Here is a 22,263-nt window from a genome sequence, read left to right as displayed (position 1 = left end):
ACTAGCCCCAACCGTTCAGGTTTCCACCTTTGCAGTCGTATAAAGCAGCACCCTGCGGAGTATCTGTTCCATTCATTTGTTTTTTCTTAATTTGTGTGAATTAACATTGTTACAGTAAATGCTAATTACTACACTTGCATACCACAACAAATACTGTATTGGTACATGTATCACTTATATTTGTATCCATATAACAAAACAAAAAATGAAAAGGAATAATTTTGCAATACCTTTTGAGTACTAAATATCTTTTTAGGTATTTAGACATATTTTAAGACTTATTAAGTAGATGTTGATGATATTTGCTTGACATGCTTCAAATTCATTCAGATTACTTTTGGAGCAGTTATGAGTCTTTGAAGCATGCTCACAAAGTTTCTTTTGGTGAAATCATTTTTATTTTGGTCAAAATTTGTCTTTGCTTCGACCAGCTTTGGAGGAGATATAAAGAATTGATATAAATCAGCACAGAGGTTTACTTCCGATCTTATTTAGTCCCAATAATCATGTCAGACTTAAGCCATTGTCATTACTTAAAACCAATAAATGTATTCTAATCTGAGGAAGAAATTCGACATTTAAATAATTTTTTTTACTAATGATACTGACGATCCACCACAAAGTAATGTAAATAGAACCATACCAATAGTAAGCAAATACATATAAAAAAAGATGAGGTATGATTGCCAATTAGACAATTCTCCACAAGAGACCAAATCGACAAGAAATTAACAATTCCCAGCTACAAAATGTATCCAAAACCAAAGATGTAGAACATGTTCTATCATAATCATTTGGTAACTAATGTAATTACTGTCTCCCCATGTCTGTATTGAAAATAAAAAAATATCAAATAAATAACACTCCTAATGCTCAGATCGGTTGTCACCGTGCAACACAGTTATTAACACCATATAGGAAAAACATAGAACTTTATTGTCATAAGACACTGTCAAACATCCAAACACACTATCCACACTCATCTGTGTCCACACTTGTATAACTTAAAATAATTCATGGAAATTATACAGCAGACGTATGTCTTATTAAATGTCAGCCTGTTTTAAGAAAAGAATCATTACTTTATACCGAGAAATCTTCGTTCCTTCATAAAAATGTAAATATTCGTCTGAGATTTCCCACAATGCAACCCGTTGATATAAGACAATATCGCTCATTGATATAAGAAAAGTTTTTATCATATCACACCTTCCATAGACTGGTTTTTAATTGACTAGCAGCTGATATGGCATCTCAAATAGTTATTTATTCTGCTACAAAATATTGTTATATTTGCCTTGAACTTGTTGAAGTTGTTTGACAACTGAGTTTCTATAGAAATCAATGAGTTTAGACTGCATTTTACAAGTAGAATCAGCTGGAAGAAAAGATCTACTAGTATGTTTATCTACTAACGGTGTCATGAGGAATGACCATTAAATCGTTGTCAATAGCCAAAATAAAATTAGTAAAAGCAGTATCGTGATCCGAGATATCTGCTTTTTTTCGTTTTTAGCAAATAAGTTGTAATTCAACCAAAATGACAGAGTGCTTGAAGTTTAAAAGATGGACGGGAAACTATTTCAACTTTGACTTTATCTGACACGGTTAAAACATTCTTAACACGCTCATCTGATTCAAACTTGAGTAGTTTTTGATCGTTTTAAGGTGGTATGGGTGTCTTTCGCCATCTTGGATTGTAAAAAACAGAGAATCTAAGGTCAATATTTTCTATCAAATTAGCAAAATTTGATGCAAGAATGCAGATATTTCATGTGTTTTTACATTTAATAGATCCAATTTATAAGAATATAACTTATAAATATAAATATATGTACAAGTGTAGATATTTTTGGTTGTTTTTAAATATTTTGAAATTGTCATTTTAAGGGGAGGTAACTCTAAAACAGTGCATTTTCTGTTGGATTGTTCATGGAATTTTCCTATTTTGTATTTTAGCCGGAAAAAACGTACGGTGACCCTATCTTTTCTTTTGATATTATCAAAGCAATTTTTGAAAGCTATATTTTCCTAATTTATTTTACAATTCTATCATTTCGTTTAGTTTCTATTCACAAAATGGTGTTTTTTCCTGTATAATCCATACAAAATGTGTCATTTTGTCACGACCCGTAGCTTGAAAAAATGCACGGTGACCTATCCTTTTTATAATATTTTTTAACATGTATCAATAGATACTACATTTTGGCAAAGTAAGAACAAATTCTATCATTTTTTTTTTAGACTCCCATACTACCTTAAAATGTTTTGTTGAAAAGAAATATACAAGCGCTCCAGTTGAACGACTGCATTCTAGAACGCGTACACATACCCGAAACTGAGGGACAACAGTCCGATAATTGTATGTCGTCATAAGATATCAGATTAGAAGCTTCCTCGCTCTAAAAGGGGGAACAAATATGTTTACTTGTGTAAATTTTGTAGCATGAACAATGATAAACAGCCTGCACGGACTTCTGTAATCAACAGCTTTCGCATGAAACATCTTGTGGTTCACCTCATCTAATCTTTTATTCAATTCAGATACAAAATTCGACTTTCCTATACTGGTAAACTGACTCAAAATTTCAGTCGATTTTTTCTTTTCTTTGCTTATTAAGCACTGCATAAAATTTAACAACTTTTTGGACTAAATGGAGCAAGTTGCAACGGACTTGACATATCACGGAATATTTACTGAAACTATCCGTCAATTATTTTGATTTTACAATAAGACTTTTCTGACAAAGTATATTTGATGTTTTATAACAAAAAACATAGAATATAAACACATACAAACAAAGTATTTAACATATATCAGTTCTAAAATATGTGTATATAATAGCGAAATTGTAGTAATATCATACATCAGTTGAGTGCAAATTATTGACTAATACACAAAATGTGACGGAAGGCAAGTGATTATGTTCTGTGTTGAAATTGAAGTTTTTTATTCCATTCTTTTTCCATTGATTTCTTGCGGGTTTTTTTAATTTTTTGGTTCCGAAATTTTTATCACTGATTAGTTTGATGAAATACTATATGCTTAAAATATAATGGGATAATTTTTATTACGACTATGAAGAACAAACTAAATAGATATAGGAAGATGTGGTGTGAGTGCCAATGAGACAACTCTCCATCCAAATAACAATTTAAAAATTAAACCATTATAGGTTAAAGTACGGCCTTCAACACGGAGCCTTGGCTCACACCGAACAACAAGCTATAAAGGGCCCCAAAATTACTAGTGTAAAACCATTCAAACGGGAAAACCAACGGTCTAATCTATATAAACAAAACGAGAAACGAGAAACACGTATATATTACATAAACAAACGACAACTACTGTACATCAGATTCCTGACTTAGGACAGGTGCAAACATTTGCAGCGGGATTAAACGTTTTAATGGGCCCAAACCTTCTCCCTTTTTCTGAAACAATAGCATAACATCACAACATATAAAAACATACGATAAAATATCAATTAGCAGACTTAACTCAATCAAAAAACGTATGATTACACAAAGAACGAATAAATTTGATCTTCGATATCTGAATACAAATGCACAGTTAATTAAATATTAGAGACAAACAGTCATGACCAAAAGGCTATCAAATAAATTCAAACAAACTGAGAAATATTTAACCAATCAATGTTCACTTTAGAAAAAAACCGTTTTTTTATAATCTTGAAGTTTATACAAATGTTGTAAGAATAAGTGAAAAATTGAAGATATTACAAATAATCAAAGCTGGTATACAGCCAAGATCCATATAAATAAAAAATGACAAAAAAGCATTATAAACAGTATCAACAGGTCGAATTAACAAGAAAATACGATTTGAGAGTACTCGCAGTTACTGACAGCTAGTTAAAAGCCAAAACCAATTAATAGTAAAAAATCATGCATCAGAGACTAAAATCGACTAAAACACATCACAGGGATTTAGTATTTTAACGTCATTAATAGTCAAAGAAGACATGACTTGTGCAATGCCAAAAATAAATGTATCGACAGGTAGTAGTATAGTGAAGAGCGACTTCTATAGAAATAAAAGTTAACGTGGCTGTGTCCCCTATACATCTCGCCTCAAAAGATAATGAAATTTAGTTATGTTTTAATTTGCTAATGACAAAATCAATATTAGTGCCAATGTGAACTATATTCAGAGATTGGTACGATAACCCTTACTTATAAGTTTGTTCAAAGGTTCGATGAGTTTACAAGGATCACATAGTGATTTCCTCGCTTTAAGTACAATATTACCATAAAATTTAGGATGAGAAATACCATTTTTAATAAGCTTTCCACAGGTATAAAGTTTGTTTTGCAATTAAAATTACCTCAACTTTAAACAGTCTAAACTCCGCAAATTTTATAGATTATAAGAAAATGAAATACTGAATAGAATATTTTGACATATGAAAATAGCTTCAGGAAAAACTATTTCAGTTAAATGTTAGCAAACATACACAAGTTTTCATTTTGAAAAAGGGGGGTTGAAACTCTACAATATACTACTAGTCATTAAAACGTCCTTTTAGAAAAATGTGACCGTACGAAATTCTGACGACAGGGCAAAAACTGAAGAAGACATATTTGTCTTTAAGTTAAGACCATTTTTAGCCGTGTGTTATTTGGGGAGATTAAACTCGCGATCTGGACGACTTTTTACACTTCTGTCACCGCACTATTACATTGTATCTTCCTAATCAATTTTAAAAATATAATCATAGGCGAACTACTATTGCCTACATTTAATTTATGCATTCCTTGCCAAAATTTCGGAAGTGGTTCGTTTTGAAATGTACATGTAGGTAGGATACTTACAAATCTTGTAGGTTCGGAAACTGATTACAAGTCAAAGAGCTGAGATTTCGTAAAAGCTGGTTATCAAGGTGGCTGAAAATAAAATTATAAAAAATGCCACTTAAAGAATGTACCGGGCTATCATTGCATGATATTTTTGCAGTTTTAACAAGTGAAACAGGATCTGCTTACCCTTTCGGAGCACCTGAAATCACCCCTAGTTTTTGATTGGGTTCGTTTGGCTTTGTTTTTAGTTTTCCATTTTGTGTCTTCTGTACTATTATTTGTCTGTTTGTCTTTTTTTTTATTACCCATGGCGTTGTCAGTATATTTTTAATCTATGAATTTGATTGTCCCTCCGATATATTTCGTTCCTTCATAACATGATTACTTTAAATTACATTTATGTCAGGATTTAAAAAATAAAGTCAGATACGAAATACTGCCCTATTGTGTAACAGTGAAACTTAGTAACCTAATGAATATTTTTCTCATTTTTACTAAATTTGCGATGGTTTTACACGTGTGCATCCCATCATTGTTCTATGATAGTTTTTATATTCTCTAATTTTTGTGCTATTTCACATTTTCTGACTGGATAAAAATCTTTTCTAGGCAAATGATTATTCAAAATTTTATTATGACGTCAAAATGATTTGTTTTTTTTCTCAATTTTCCCTTTTGTGACGTCATGAAAAAAGGCGATCTTGCATGATGACGTCACATATAAAGAACACAAGTTTTTGAAAATCTTTGAAAAAGAATGATTAAAGTCATCAGAGAAACAAATTCTGACACAATAACTCGTGTATTTCGATATCTCTCCACTCGCGACAGTTGAATTTAATTATTCCGTCATTGTGTTAAGGTATCATGGTAAATGGTTCTTTATATATGTACGTGTTGTCTAATGAGCTTGTGTTTGATGTCTCAACTTTGCGTCATTGTATTCAGTTTGCTATAAAAAGATGGTTACGTAATTAATAGCGTGTTTATTTTGTTTCATATGTACAATTACTGTAATAAATCATTGTACACATAAATTATATGTTGAATTTAAGGTTTATGTACCCTTCTGTAGCCATATATGTACGAACTTTTTAAACTTCAATTGTATCAAAACTACAGATATAATGAATAATAGAGATAGGCCATTGTGAACATATTCCAAGGGGAAACTTGATGCAAAGCATTATTTTTTACTGTTCCATTGCATTTAATAGAAAAAGAGGACTTTGAGGCAAATAAATCAAGATTTTTACAGAAAATCCACAGCCTTTATCCTTGTACTCTCATATTTGGCAATTTGATGACTGATAGATATAGGATTATTGCATGCAGTGCTAGCATTGATTTTCTAAAAACAAGTTTATAAATGTAGTTATTGGTTAAAACAAATATAAATATGGCCAAAATCAAGTACACCTTTTAGGGTGCGCTCGATTTTAGTGACTCAGCACGAGGTGTTTTGGAATTTACAGGTTGCTTAGAACTTTTTGTAAAAAATAAACACTAGCACATCATAGAAAATCAAGTGAGTAATTTATGTTTCAAATTTTATAACAAAAATCTCTGTATTAATGGCTGTTGATTTTCTATAAAAATCTTGATTTATTTGCCACAAAGTCCTCTTTTTCTATCAAATGCAATGAAACAGTAAAAAATAATGATTTGCATTAAGTTTCCCCTTGGAAAATGTATTAAATGGCCTATCTCTATTATTCATTATATCTTTAGTTTTGATACAATTGAGGTTTGAAAAATTCGTACAAAAATGGCTACAGAAGGGTACATAAACCTTAAACCCTGATTATCAATTGAATATTCTAAAATGTACGAGTATAAAATTAATATATATATATATATATATAGTACTTACAGGTATAGAGTATTTGAAGGTATATCTGTAGGTATTGAATCAAACATTTGTTGTGGATTATTACAGTAGACTCTTCCATTTGAATGACAAGTACACGAGGAAGGGCAGCACAGACTGTATCCCCACATTGACAAAAACCAAAGGAAATGCTGATGGCGTAACATGTTTATCTAAGTTATCTATTTAAACAAATAAAACGAGTTAGCCTAAGATGTTACGACAAACGATGAGGGTATTCATTTCCAACAATAACATACACAATTGAGAATGTAAGGGTGGCATGAGTATGATATCACATGTATTATGAACTTACAAATATAATGATATTTGCCACATCATGGACAATCTTATAATACACAATAAATACAAACCAAGTCTTTATTTTTGACATGGAAAAAATATTTGCAATCTTCCAAAATTATCTTAATATTTATGAAAAACGATACATAGGTTAAAATGTGGACTTCTAATTTGAAAGATCGTTTGGTGCTTTATATCCGTCAATAAGATGTGTGTGGTATAAAATAAGGAAGACACATAGTATCCTTTAACTTCTAACTTATGAGCATGCGCCGGAATGAATTGCTGTGAAAATTTTAGTAGTAAACTATTTAATGTTTTTGGATTATAACATGAGTTAAAGTTATGCCACGACGAAAAAGAAACAATCAAAATTAAAATAAGCAATATAATTTTGATTCCTCGTCGTCAGTTCAAGACAGTTTTGCAGATAAAAGACAGTGTATAAAACAGTCTACGGAAAAGAAACAGAAAGACAAGGTACATGTAAACACTAGAGAGCAGAAATCAAATGACACCTATAACGTTGTAAAAAATATGAATAATTCCTTTCAATACACACCTTTAACAAGCACACCTGGAATGGCATATCAACAGAATTATTCACCTGTTTACCCCCCCGCCATCCGTTCCCCCATTTATGACTTATCCCATGTCACCGGGAATCGAAAATACATTAAGAGAACTCTGTCAAAAGGTAATTTGCATCGATCGCAAAATGACAAAGCTTGATAAAATAGAAGAACGATTGGAGTTAATTGATAATAGGTTTAAATCTGTTGATACAGAATTAAGCAGTTGTAAACAACGGTTAAATCATCTTGAACAAAACGCCCAATTTCTATCAGATGTACACGACGAGCAAGCTGCGCTGAAGAAAAAAATTGATACAATGACAAGTACAATTGAAAAAACAAAAAACTTCAGTAGTAAACTTTTAGATATCGAGACATAAAACCTTGAAAAAAACCTGCTGTTTTTTTCAATTCGATGAGGAACCAGTTAAAATTAATACAAACAATAATAACACCGACAAACAGGGCAAAGGAGACCAAAGTGGTGAAAATGAGCGTTGTAAGGAACAAATACATGAATTCTAAGAAAACACTATGAAGTTAGGAGAAGGTGCAACCAATATACATTTGGAAAAGGTATTTCGTTTAGGGAAACGAAAACCCGACGCGATAAGACTAATGCCAATAGTTGTGAAATTTAGTCAGCTGTCGGATAGAGCAAAAGTTAAAAATGCATCAGGTCGTTTAAAAGACACAAAGTTCGGAATTAGTCCGCAGTATCCCCGTGAAATTGTTGAATGGCGGAAAAAAAATGGTTCTGATAATGCTGAAAGAAAGAAAACAGAATAAAACAGCGTATATTGTAGGTGATAACCTTTATGTGAACGGAGAAATATGGGTAGGTTAGGAGTCAGCGGAGAGTGTAAATAAAATATCTGAAACCCAACAAAGTGCTATTAATATATGTGCTTGGAATATTTCAAAAGGCCTAGTGCGAAAGCTACGTGATAAGGAATTTGTTCAAACTGATCTGAATACGACGTTTTATGTCTAAGTTAATGTTGGGTCAAATGTCCAGATGAGTTTGAATTAGATAGCTATGAAAAGAAATATTTGGCTAGATCAAAATGTGGTGGTGGTGGAGTAGTATTGTTCTATAAAAAAAGGCTATGTCAATTTATTGATGTTATTAAATATGATGTTGATAGATATGGTTAAAATTTGACAAACGTATTATGGCAAATAATAAAATATTTATATATGTGTGTTATTTACATGCCACCTGATCGAAATGTGTATTATAAAAAGTATAATATAGATGTTATAACGAATTGATTATATGTTGATATCACAAGACAGTATTTTTACTTTAATCAAGGCATTAACTGTTTAAGATTTTAATATGTTTTCATGTCATGCTTCATTAAGTGTTGAATTATTTTTAAATTTTGATAGAAAGATTAATGATCAATGTACTTGTGTAAAATCTGTTTACAAAAGAGTGAAATGGAATGAAGGGTTTAAAGACGGTTTTGTAAATGACATGCTGACGAAAGTTCAAAAGTTTGATGATTTAATGTTAAATTTAACGGAACTTGAGAACGATATTGACAAATGTGTTGGCGATTTGAATAACCTGCTTACAGAAATTTGTGAACAATACACCAAAAATGAAGTTGAATTTACAGATTATTGTGAACACTGTATAGATAGTAATGCTAATAAAAGTCATAAATCGTTTGTTAAAAAAGATAAACCGTGGATTTCATAAGATTGCAAGAATCTTTATAGACAATACAAATTAGCTTTGGATATTTTTAATGCAAATCGTTCCAACGACAACAGAGTAAGACTAAACGTAGCTAAACGGAAATATAAATGTACGGAGACTAAACTTAAAAGACATTACAAAAACCAACAAAAAATATGTTGAAAAATTTGCGAATAAAAAACCCAAAGAAATTCTACCAGATATTTAAAAGACCAAAAACCGACAACGGACATAATATAACTTTGGAACAATTTCAGAAACACTTTAAAAACTTAATGTCAAATAACTCAGAAACGGACAAGCCAACGAATACAGAAACTTTACCAAACGTACACGAGGAACTAGACATTCCATTTACAGATACCAAATTAGATAAATGCTTGAGGAAATTGAAATATGATAAAGCTACTGGGGGTTCGACAACATCATGAACGAATATCTTATTGCTGGAAAAACTGTACTTATTCCAATATTGTGCAAACTTTTTAATAATATCCTTAATTCCGGAAATTTCCCTGAAATATGGGTTAACAGTATTATCGTTTATACTTTTGCTTTGTAGATTACACTAGAGCTTTTGATAGTGTCACACATTACAAATTATGGCAAAGATTAGTCAGATGTGGAGTAACTGATAGACTTTTAAATGTAATAAAATCTATGTATAGCAAATTAAAAACCTGTGTAAAACTTAATGGAAAATTTTCTGAATTTTTTTAATGTACTGTTGGTCTAATGCAAGGGGAATCCTTATCTCCTCTGTTGTACTCATTATTTGTCAATGATATGGAGATGGAACTTATTACACAAAATTGTAAATCATATAAACTTAAAATGTTTAATCTGTACTTGTTAATGTAAGCTGACGGTATGGTTTGATTTAGTGAAAGTATTACTGATCTACAAAAGATGGTCGATGCTGTAAATGTTTATTCAAATAAGCATGATGTGTACATAAATTTGTCAAAAAACAAAATTGTAGTATTTAGAAACAGAGGGAAAATTAGACCAGAAGAGCAATGGTATATAAATGGACGGCTATTGATATATGTAACGAGTTCATGTATTTGGGAATTTTGTTTTATTATACTGGTTACTTTGCAAATACTCAAAAGAAACTATGAGAACAGGGTAAAAAGGCTGTATTTAGTATATTCAATAAAATACATGATGATTATTATAATCCTGAAACTTTGTTGTCATTATATGATACTTATGTAGCAAGTTTATTGAATTATTGCTCGGAAATATTGGGATTTCATATGGTATTTTTTAAAACGTATTCTTAAAGTCAAAATGAGTGTGTAACTAATATGATTTATTGTGAATTAGGTAGACTGCCAATGTACATTGAAAGTCAGTATATAGAATGGTCAAATATTGGTTAAAAATTTTGAGTACAGAAAATTGTATATTAAAGAATTGCTATGATGAGATGTATGACAGAAGTTTTATTTTAAAGAATGATAAACAAAACTGGTGTTGTAAAATTAGAGATATTTTGTTTAGATATGGATTTAATTATGTTTGTTTAAACCAAAGTGTAGTTTGTAAAGATATTTTTCTATCGTAATTAAAAGAAAGAATGCTTGGTGCATTCATTAGTAAAGTAACTATGTTTTTTGAGAATTCAAGTAAATGTCATTTGTATAGATACATGTATAGTACACACACATTGCAATTTTATTTAGATAGACCTGTACATTATATATATGTTCCAGACCGTATGAGTATTTGAACCGTACGCGTACGGTCTGGACCGTATGCGTACTTTTTCAAAATACCAATACGGTCGGACCGTTCGCGTACGGTCTGACTAATATTAAAAAACTAGTCAAGTTTATTAGATACAAATGCATATAGCAGATCAACACAACTTAACTATCAAATTAATATAAAAAAGTTCAATTGTAATTGGAACAAAACCTTTATATTTTAACTATTTTTTAATTCACGCTAATCAAAAATGTTAATCTCTTATATTAGGCATGGCGATCAGTGATACATTAATTGCATTATGAATTGAAGATATCGGAAGAAAACATAACGCGTTTTAGAATATTTAGCAACTTTACCAAAAAAATGCAAATGCAAAAGAACATGACGGAACTGCATACATGAAAATGCTAAAAACAATATTACGTAATTTGAATTGCGTCACCTTGGGCGAGCATACCAAAATAGGATTCAGATATACAATTAAACAAATACCTAATTTCAATTGTTCGTTTGTACATTTTATCTATCTAATTGTAATAAATTATCAATAACAATTGTGAAAACTAAAAATAAAGATTTTTTCAATGATACCCATATGATCAAATAACATGTATGGTCAGCTCGTACTGGACCGTACGCGTTTGGTCGGACCGTATGAGTATACGTATACGGTCCAAATACTCATATGGTCTGGAACATATACAAACCATATATTTGTAAATATTGTATATCAGCTCATATATTAAGTATAGGTGTAATACCACCAAATCATGGTATGTCACATCCGGTTGTATACGAAAGTAGGTCTAAAAAATATTCCCTTGAATTTGACCGTTGTAGGTAACTAATCCTACATTTTAATTGCAGTAAAACTATTTATGGGTCATAAACATATGTCTTGGGTATTTCTAAACACTATTATTTTTTATTTGTGATTTCTATAGAAAATTTTGTAATCTTGAGGTTACATGGTGACTAAACCTTGTGCACAGACAGAATAAGGGGAGAAATTTGATTGGTTAACTTCCGATGATGGTTATTTTCTTATATGCAATGAAATGTTATGTGAAATTTTTTCTATAGATCTGGACAGGATAAAACTTTACTCATGCCAAGTATTTCTTTATTTGAAACAAAGATAAAATCTGCACAATTTTTTGAAAAGTGCAAATTTAACAAAGACTAATAGGGGAAAATCAATGGTGGTATTACACCTAATAGAGATGACCAGGATATTGACGAACGAACCTATCTCGACGAACGAACGTATTAGGAGCGGTAATTGTATGTTTACAAACGCACTTAAAACCAAAAGGTGTTGTTATGTAATGATTATTGTGTTTGAATTGTATTCGAATGCAATCACTATAATACAGAGCATGCATTAAATATACAAATTTTAAATGGTTTTCATGATTTATCGATTAAGTGCCAGTCTTTATAAGAATCAGGCAATTTAGGTAAAAATCAAAACATGATTAGAAAAAACCCACCGAGCTAATCATGCTATTTGATACTAACCATCATCCTGAGTTAAAAATTATTAGTCTTTCTTTTGTGTGTGTCTGGTAATATCAAATAACTTGGTTAGACCATTGGTTAGAATGATAGCAAATTACAGAGTTATCTCCTCTTATTCCTTAATTTCTAGTGCATTTCAACCAAATTGCATCTTCTATTACCATAACAGAAAATGGTAATGAATGTTATTTTTGTGCTTAACTACATATTATGAACTGAAATCAATGTCAAATTGGGTGGGTTTTTTTGGTCATGTTTTCACCACTGCCTGATTCGTAGGCAGACTGGCACTTAAAGACGTATAAAAGTGTTACGTATGTTACGATATCATATACATGTTGTTTTTATTGTTGTTGAACGCATGATGAAATGTACATCACGCACAAGAGTATTCGAGTGCACCGACAACTTTTACTATACTCATACAGATATGAATGCATAATTTAGATGCTCTGAAACAGTATGTAAATGTGATGTTGTGGGATCCTTTCTTTGTCTGACTTTTTAATTCGGTATTCAAGTTTTATATGTAATCTCATCGATCAGTTTATATATTAAAAATATATCGTTCAAAAATGATTTTTTTTATAAGGAGGAGGGGGCAGTATGTTTTAAATGTTGTCCTGCATTTTTTTTTAGTGTAATCTCTGTCCTTTTTATTTTCACTCTATTCGGTCTTGCCTTTTTATAAAAGTTTGTCCTGACTTTTTTCACTCCACGTTCATGTCCCGCCTATTTCAAATTTCATCCTACCCCACCCCACACCCCACACCCCACACCCCACACCCATTTAATTCATATGGTAGTCTTTTATCATACCTGTCAACCTCTGACGAAGCAATCTGTTTAGTGTTAAACTGGTCATCAGATTTCATACAAGGCTTACTTGGTCCTTTAACAATGCAAATGACGACATTGAAGATCACTTTCATACATCACAACAAATTTATAAGATAAATGCAGATACTAATATATATATATTAAAATTACCGATAGCGTTTGTGAGGTAGAACCTCATCCCCACCCCACCCCCTGATTTAAATATCAGATTGTCTATGTTTTTACAAATTACCTATCACTACTCGTATGTTACTCTTAACTATCAGTGCTACCAACGTGAACTCTTTTACAATTTCTTAGTTTACTATTCATGCTTCGAACAACATTATTATTGGAAAACAAAAATATATATCTTAATTGTTTTTTTTTTATCTCACCAAGCTTATGAAAAACCCATACATTATAGCCAAGGCTCCGTGTTGAAGGCCGTACTTTGACCCATAATAAAAGGAGGGTAGTATACCTTACATAACAATGACTTCATTGTTTAGCTAACAAGCAAGCTAACCAAAGATTCTACCTTTACCTACACACTCAATGTAATCGGCTGTAATTCTGTTAAATTATCACAAAATAACAATCCAAAAAATAATCAAAATAGTTCCTTGAAATTGCAATAACATTGAGAATGGAAATCGGGAATGTGTCAAAGAGACAACAACCCGACCATAGAACAAACAACAGCAGAAGGTCCCCAACAGGTCTTCAATGTAGCGAGAAATTCCCGCACCCGGAGGCGACCTTCAGCTGGCCCCTAAACAAATATATACTAGTTCAATGATAATGAACGCCATACTAATTATCAAATTGTACACAAGAAACTAAAATTGAAATAATACAAGACTAACAAAGGCTCCTAACTTGGGACAGGCGCGACAATGCCTTATTGTGATTTCCTGACATATTCTCCTTTCTTTATTAGGCAAAAACCTTGACTGTTGTTATAAAATAAAATCAGCAAAAATTATTTCTAAATAAAATTCAAAATGGAAATGGGGAATATTTCAAAAAGACCACAACCCGACCAAAGAGATGATAACAGCCGAAGGCCACTAAAGGTCTTCAACTCCGCGAGATATCCTGCATTCGGAGGTGGGCCTCAGCTGGCCCTTTAATAAAATTATGCACTAGTTCAGTGAAAATGGACGCCATACTAGATTTGATTTGATCAGGGTTCCTTGTAATCAGCCTTATCTGGCTTGTATATGGACATAAGCCAACGAAGATAGATAAATTTCGGAAAAGAAAACAAGATTTAAAATTAAAAATAAATTATATTAATATGGTAAACTTTGATATCAATGCTTTCACCCTTTTATACCCCCCCCCCCTCGAAACACTTTAGGACCTCAAATTTTAAACAGAGTCTTGAATATCGAGTTCACCTTTTTAGCTCACCTGGCCCGAAGGGCCAAGTGAGCTTTTCTCATCACTTGGCGTCCGGCGTCCGGCGTCCGTCGTCGTCCTCCGTCGTCGTCGTCCGTCGTCGTTAACTTTTACAAAAATCTTCTCCTCTGAAACTACTGGGCCAAATCAAACCAAACTTGGCCACAATCATCATTGGGGTATCTAGTTTCAAAAATGTGTGGCGTGACCCGGTCAACCAACCAAGATGGCCGCCACGGCTAAAAATAGAACATAGGGGTAAAATGCAGTTTTTGGCTTATAACTCAAAAACCAAAGCATTTAGAGCAAATCTGACATGGGGTAAAAATGTTAATCAGGTCAAGATCTATCTGCCCTGAAATTTTCAGATGAATCGGTCAATCGGTTGTTGGGTTGCTGCCCCTGAATTGGTAATTTTGAAGAAATTTTGCTGTTTTTGGTTATTATCTTGAATATTATTATAGTTAGAGATAAACTGTAAACAGCAATAATGTTCAGCAAAGTAAGATCTACAAATAAGTCAACATGACCAAAATGGTCAGTTGACCCGTTTAGGAGTTATTGCCCTTTATAGTCAATTTTTAACCATTTTTCGTTAATTAAAGTAATCTTTTACAAAAATCTTCTCCTCTGAAACTACTTGGCCAAATTAATCCAAACTTGGCCACAATCATCTTTGGGGTATCTAGTTTAAAAAATGTGTGGCGTGACCTGGTCAACCAACCAAGATGGCCGCCACGGCTAAAAATAGAACAAAGGGGTAAAATGCAGTTTTTGGCTTATAACTCAAAAACCAAAGCATTTTGAGGAAATCTGACATGGGATAAAAATGTTTATCAGGTCAAGATCTATCTGCCCTAAAATTTTCAGATGAATCGGTCAATCGGTTGTTGGGTTGCTGCCCCTGAATTGGTAATTTTGAGGAAATTTTGCTGTTTTTGGTTATTATCTTGAATATTATTATAGATAGAGATAAACTGTAAACAGCAATAATGTTCAGCAAAGTAAGATCTACAAATAAGTCAACATGACCAAAATGGTCAGTTGACCCGTTTAGGAGTTATTGCCCTTTATAGTCAATTTTTAACCATTTTTCGTAAATTAAAGTAATCTTTTACAAAAATCTTCTCCTCTGAAACTACTTGGCCAAATTAATCCAAACTTGGCCACAATCATCTTTGGGGTATCTAGTTTAAAAAATGTGTGGCGTGACCTGGTCAACCAACCAAGATGGCCACCACCGCTAAAAATAGAACATAGGGGTAAAATGCAGTTTTTGGCTTATAACTCAAAAACCAATGCATTTTGAGGAAATCTGACAGGGATAAAAATGTTTATCAGGTCAAGAACTATCTGCCCTGAAATTTTCAGATGAATCGGTCAATCGGTTGTTGGGTTGCTGCCCCTGAATTGGTAATTTTGAGGAAATTTTGCTGTTTTTGGTTATTATCTTGAATATTATTATAGATAGAGATAAATTGTAAACAGCAATAATGTTCAGCAAAGTAAGATCTACAAATAAGTCAACATGACCAAAATGGTCAGTTGACCCCTTTAGGAGTTATTGCCCTTTATAGTCAATCTTTAACCATTTTTCATAAATCTAAGTAATCTTTTACAAAATCTCCTGAAACTACTAGGCCACAATCATCTTTGGGGTATCTAGTTTGAAAAATGTGTCCGATGACCTGGCCATTCAACCAAGATGGCCGCCACGGCTAAAAATAGAACATAGGGGTAAAATGCAGTTTTTTGCTTATAACTATGAAACCAAAGCATCTAGAGCAAATCTGACAAGAAGTTAAATTGTTAATCAAGTCAATATCTATCTTCCCTGAATTTTTCAGATGAATTGGACAACTGGTTGTTGGGTTGCTGCCCTCCAATTGGTAATTTTTAAAGAAATTTTGCCGTTTTTGGTTATCTTGAATACTATTATAGATAGCGATAAACTGTAAACAGCAATAATGTTCAGCAAAGTAAGATCTACAAATAAGTCAACATGACCTAAATGGTCAATTGACCCCTTAAGGAGTTATTGCCCTTTATAGTCAATTTCTAACAATTTTCATTAATTTGGTAAATTTATGTAAATTTTTACCAAATATAGTTCTCTGTTACTAATGGGCAAAGTTCATGATAGATATAATTGTAAGAAGCAAAATTGTTCAGTAAAGTAAGAACTTCAAACACATCACCATCACCAAAATACAATTTTGTCATGAATCCATTTGTGTCCTTTGTTTAATATGCACATAGACCAAGGTGAGCGACACAGGCTCTTTAGAGCCTCTAGTTTTATTGTAGCAAACATTAAATTATTAATGATTGGAGTAAGCTGAAAAACAGGTAATATAATATAACTACATGCAGAACCATGCAATTTCTTTCACTTCGACGATTTTATGTTGGATTAATTTATTAATATGTATAAATTGCCGCTCCCGCTTCGTACGATTCGTCAAGTTACGCTTTCGTACGTTCGTTCGTCAATATCCTGGTCATCTCTAATATGGGAAGGTGTATATGCACCTATGGCCTTGTGAGTATTCTCATGTGTTAAAATTTCTTGCTATACAAGTGAAATAATACAAAAAATGAAATATTCTGAGTGAATTGAGTCTCCAAAACACATTTTATGAGAAAATTGTCTTGAAATAGGCCTGTACCATGAATATTCAATTGACAGAACAAGCTATACTAAGTGCATTTTTTTTGGGAGAGGATGGTTATTTCTTGTATTTTGCTATGATATAACAATTTCCTAGGTAATAGATTTAAATATAATATAGTAATAAGTAGATGAAATTATTTCTAATGTTGTAACGTATTCTTTAAAAGAGAAGCATTTTATGTCCCTCTTTGGAACGCGGCGTAAATTTAATTTTTACATAAGGACTTATTGAAACCTTCTTGGAGACAGTAAACTTTTGTATGGATTGTTCATTCTGCTAAAATGCTCTAATTACTCATTTCTTATATCATTTCTACCATAAATGAGTGAAAGTTACCCCATTATTTTTATTTATTGGCCTGAAAAGTTGAAATTTTTAGGAAATAAAAGGTATAAACTGACCCAAAAAGACCTTATAAAGAAGACAAAGAGGTTCATTAGTGGTATTCATCTTCCTAAAATCATCTTGTGTATCATATTCAACTGTTTGTAGGCAGATAAGATAGATATTTGATAATTTTTTGGTCCACACTCCATTCTATCTTGATGCGGCTTGGTTTGGATTTGTCGAAAAAAATTTGATCGAATCGCTGAAGATGTCGTCTTTCATTAATACTAGATTTTTCTCAAACTATTGAACTGATTATGACAAAACTTGACAGAAATGCTTTAAAATTACATAACCAGTATAACAAATGAAAAAAGTCTCATTCAGTTTATTGAACAAAAAGGTCTTCTTTAGGTGTAATACCAAATCATGGTATGTCACATCCGGTTGTAGGTCTAAAAAAATATTCCCTTGAATTTGACCGTTGTAGGTAACTAATCCTACATTTTAATTGAAGTAAAACTATTTCTGGGTCATAAACATATGTCTGGGGTATTTCTAAACACTTATATTTATTATTTGTGATTTCTATAGAAGATTTTGTAATCTTTAGGTTACATGGTGACTAAACCTTGTACACAGATAGAATAAGGGGAGAAATTTGATTGGTAAACTTCCGATGATGGTTATCTTCTTATATGCAATGGAATGTTATGTGAAAATTTTTCTATAGAACTGGACGGGATAAAACTTTACTCATGCCAAGTATTTCTTTATTTGAAACGAAGATAAATTCTGCACAATTTTTTGAAAAGTGCAAATTTAACAAAGACTAATAGGGGAAAATCAATGGTGGTATTACACCTATAGAAACAGGCAGATATTATAATGTTGATAAAAATAATAGTACATATTGTAATACTAGCTCTATTGAAGATGAATACCATTTTATACTGAATGTAAAAAATATAGTCAAATTCGAGAAAAGTATATAAAAAGTATTATTGGAGAAATCCTTCTACATACAAACTTATCCAGTTGTTATCTGTCAGAAATATTAAAGAATTGAATAACTTAGGTATATTTCTAAAATCTGCAGAAAAGCTTAGAACTTAATTGTAGTAAATAATATTTTTGTTCTCACTTTATTTAAGTATTATATCATTCTCCGCTCGTATTTCGTATTTTGTTTTATGTATTATGTATTATGTATTATATGTTCTTTCATGCACACCATATATTCATATATATTATATATGTCTTGTTAAATTCTTATATTGGTGTAAAATTGTGTATGTATCATATAAGCTGTATTGCTTTCGGAATAAAGTATTATTATTATTAAACTATTTTGTTATTGTATTTTTCTTTTTAGTCTTTTGATTGTTTATTTTTATTTGAAAACGATGTATGACGATTGCAAGCGAAATAGTCTTCAATGATCATCCCGATAAATGAACCAAAAAAAGTCATCAGCTGAGGTTCAGGTTACATTTACCATACTGACTTTAAAAACAGATATAAATGTATCTTTAGAATCTCAAAAAAAATATATGGACGGCAGATGGAGAAAAAATTTCAGTAATTATTCTTTAAAATGTAGATTTAGTACATGATATCGTTTACAAAACATAAGCATATCATCACGAAATCAGTGAAAAAAGAATTCTTAATTTGAACACTGGAATGTAAAATTTCATCTCATTTGTAATAAATCAGTAGTATGTTTCCTTCATCCTACATTCTTTTGTGTATTTATCTGTCCTAAATATTCTTGCATTTGTTTGTACTGTGGTCCTGCCATGTAATGATGTAATTTAAGTGTTACATTTGACATTAACATTAAATAACGACGCAAAAACTAGTCTCAACCCACCAATTTTTTTTAGGTAAAATGTTCTTTACCAAGTCAGGAAAATGGCAGTTGTTATCGTATAGTTCGTTTTATATTTGAAGTGTTTCCCTCAGTTTAATTTTGTAACCCGGGTTTGTTTTTTTCTCAATCGCTTTATGAATTTCAAACAGCGTCATACTAATGTTGCCTTTAATCATCATTAATGTTCTTTTTGCTTTCGAAATGTAAATATAGTCCTAGGTTATGTAAGATTGCATCCAATTTATTAGCTCTTTTTAGTTCATAATAAATTCTGCACTTTTATTTTGTATTATAAAGCTTTTGTTTTAATTTATTAGTACTACCAATTTAAATTGTCTGGTATGATCGATCCTTAAAACTTCCTATTCTGCTTTTAAATGCACGTATTAAACATGTTTAACCCCGCCACAGTATTTATTTATGTGCCTGTTCCAAGTCAGGAGCCTGTTATTCAGTAGTTGTCTTTTTTTTATATAAAAAAGGTCGTTTGAATTGTTTTACATTGTCATATCGGGGCCTTTAATAGCTGACTATGCGGTATGGGCTTTGCTCTTTGTTGAAGGACGTTCGGTGACCTCAAGTTGTTAATGTCTATGTCATTTTGGTCTCTAGTTGTCTCATTGGCAATCATAACGCATCTTCTTTTTTTTTTAAGTTATTAATATAAGACAACTGAACTATTGATTCAACCAACCTTATTAAAGTTTTTTTCCAAAAGCCTTAGGGAGTATATCGCCTAAAGAAGTCTTTCTCTTTTTACTATTTGAATTTCCTATCAATATCAGAATACGTTGGTAAATGACAATGCTTTATAAAGAATTGATCCATCCGTGAGTACGAAATCTGATTTTTGCATCGAGTCGATTTTAGAAGTAACGAAGTATTGTTGGTTTTGTTAATTGTTTAAACGCTTTTAAATACGTATACACGTCCTATAACCGCCTATAAATATTGCAAATCCATAAGGGGGAATTATTAATATTCCAGGGTACGAATTGTTGTAAATTAAGGAAAACGTGTATTTTTCAGGATACATGTATACAATTTTGTGGCTTTCCGAAGTCTTCATACAAGCCTTTAGAAAAAAATATTTTTCGTTGTTCATTTGATTTTGATTTTGATTACTAGTACCAATGAAGTCCGCGAAATTTGGTTTTCAAGAAATAAAAATTTATCCACAGTAATCCATTGAATTGCAATTGTATTGAGCACAGATTTTAGTGTACATTGTATTGATAATTGAGGGTTATTGTAATTTGATATGCATGCCCGGTATAATGTGTTTAGACCAATACATTATCAGTGGGATTTCCAGTGACACCAGAACAATAGAAAAGTCACTCTTCTTATGAAAGAGATAGGAAAGGTCTAAAAACAAGAGAGACAATTTACGCATAAAACCCGATATGCATAGGGATGAATATCTCTTAAAACACAAAACCATTATATAACTTTTATACAACCAATATAAATAAAGTATATGTTAAAGCTAAATTTGTTACTATATGATTTTTTAATTGCCAAACATGCTGTTAATTAAACAACCTATTGTTCAACATAGGGGTGTATAAAAAACTGCCACATTTGACTGCATATTTTTCTTTTTTTTTGAAAAAAAATATATATCAAACCTTAATAATGTAGCTCTCTGGGTATCCAATTTTTAACGTGTTCCGAAATGTAGTTTCGTCAAAAGAATTTTTCAAAGTTGTGTCATTTTGTCTATATTAATGTCGGTAAATTCGTATGATCGAGCACACCGACAAGTATATCGTTGGGACAACTCGATATAATGTAATCAATATACGATTACCTAATGTGAAGTTTATCAAAATCATCATAACATAATTGATCAACTTACACATTATGTTTGAACAACATGAGTCCTACAATATAAGATTTTAAAGGTGCATATCATTTACATTCAACGTTTTTATTGGATTTTTTTTTACTACAATGTTACCTCGAGGTTCAACGTTGATAGTAAAAAAAAATCCCTGAAATTTTTTGAATGAAATTGTAAATGATATTAACCTTCAAATTCTTATAATATCGGAATAGAAAATATGTGATCCGAATTAACCATGCACGTGTGTTACAGAAGATTATGAACTTTTATGATGAACAGGGGGTAAGGGTTTTTCTTAAACAATATTATTATCCCAAATTTAATGAATTTTGTTTGGCAATATTTTAATATAAACACTATATATAGCAAAGTATATATTAAATCTCAATGTATTACTATTAGGAAAAATGTTTGACTCGGTAGCAAAAATCTCCCCCCGCCCCCCGTATTGCATGTAAAGGTTGAAACCTAAATAATTCGCACTAACTGCCTAAAAGGGGTCCGCTCCAGTCTTGAATCATAAATTTTGTTTGTCATAAACAAAATATTGTCTCACACTGAAAGGGGCAGCCGGGCAACCTGTACAGCCCAGCTTGTCAAAACAACTAAGATTTACAAAACATTACAAACAAAAACCATCAGTTGGACAATCTTACTGGAATCTGATTATCTCTACTGATAAATAATGCAACACTTATGGCGCAGTTAAGTTTTGGAATGATTTTATTCACAAAGAACGTTTCTCATTGGTATACATTTCTATGCTCTTGTCTTTTCGGAGTTTATATTG

The 22,263-nt window shown here is 31.6% G+C and overlaps 1 protein-coding gene across 1 annotated transcript in view; it reads right to left on the bottom strand.

Annotated features, from left to right (window-relative positions):
* Positions 1 to 22,263, bottom strand: part of LOC134715116 (reticulon-4 receptor-like) — a 61,456-nt gene that overhangs the window by 20,360 nt on the left and 18,833 nt on the right. The window contains exons 2-3 of the mRNA XM_063577045.1: positions 6,695 to 6,873; positions 4,837 to 4,908 (exon numbers count right to left, since the gene is read on the bottom strand). Coding sequence (XP_063433115.1) covers positions 4,837 to 4,908; positions 6,695 to 6,858 — 236 coding nt within the window. The 5' untranslated portion in view covers positions 6,859 to 6,873. The remainder of the gene's footprint in view (positions 1 to 4,836; positions 4,909 to 6,694; positions 6,874 to 22,263) is intronic.

This window comes from Mytilus trossulus, chromosome 4 (genome assembly GCF_036588685.1).
Source record: "Mytilus trossulus isolate FHL-02 chromosome 4, PNRI_Mtr1.1.1.hap1, whole genome shotgun sequence".
Taxonomy (NCBI): domain Eukaryota; kingdom Metazoa; phylum Mollusca; class Bivalvia; order Mytilida; family Mytilidae; genus Mytilus; species Mytilus trossulus.
The sequence above is the reverse complement of the archived record's forward strand: the minus strand, read 5'-3'. Positions and strand labels throughout refer to the sequence as shown.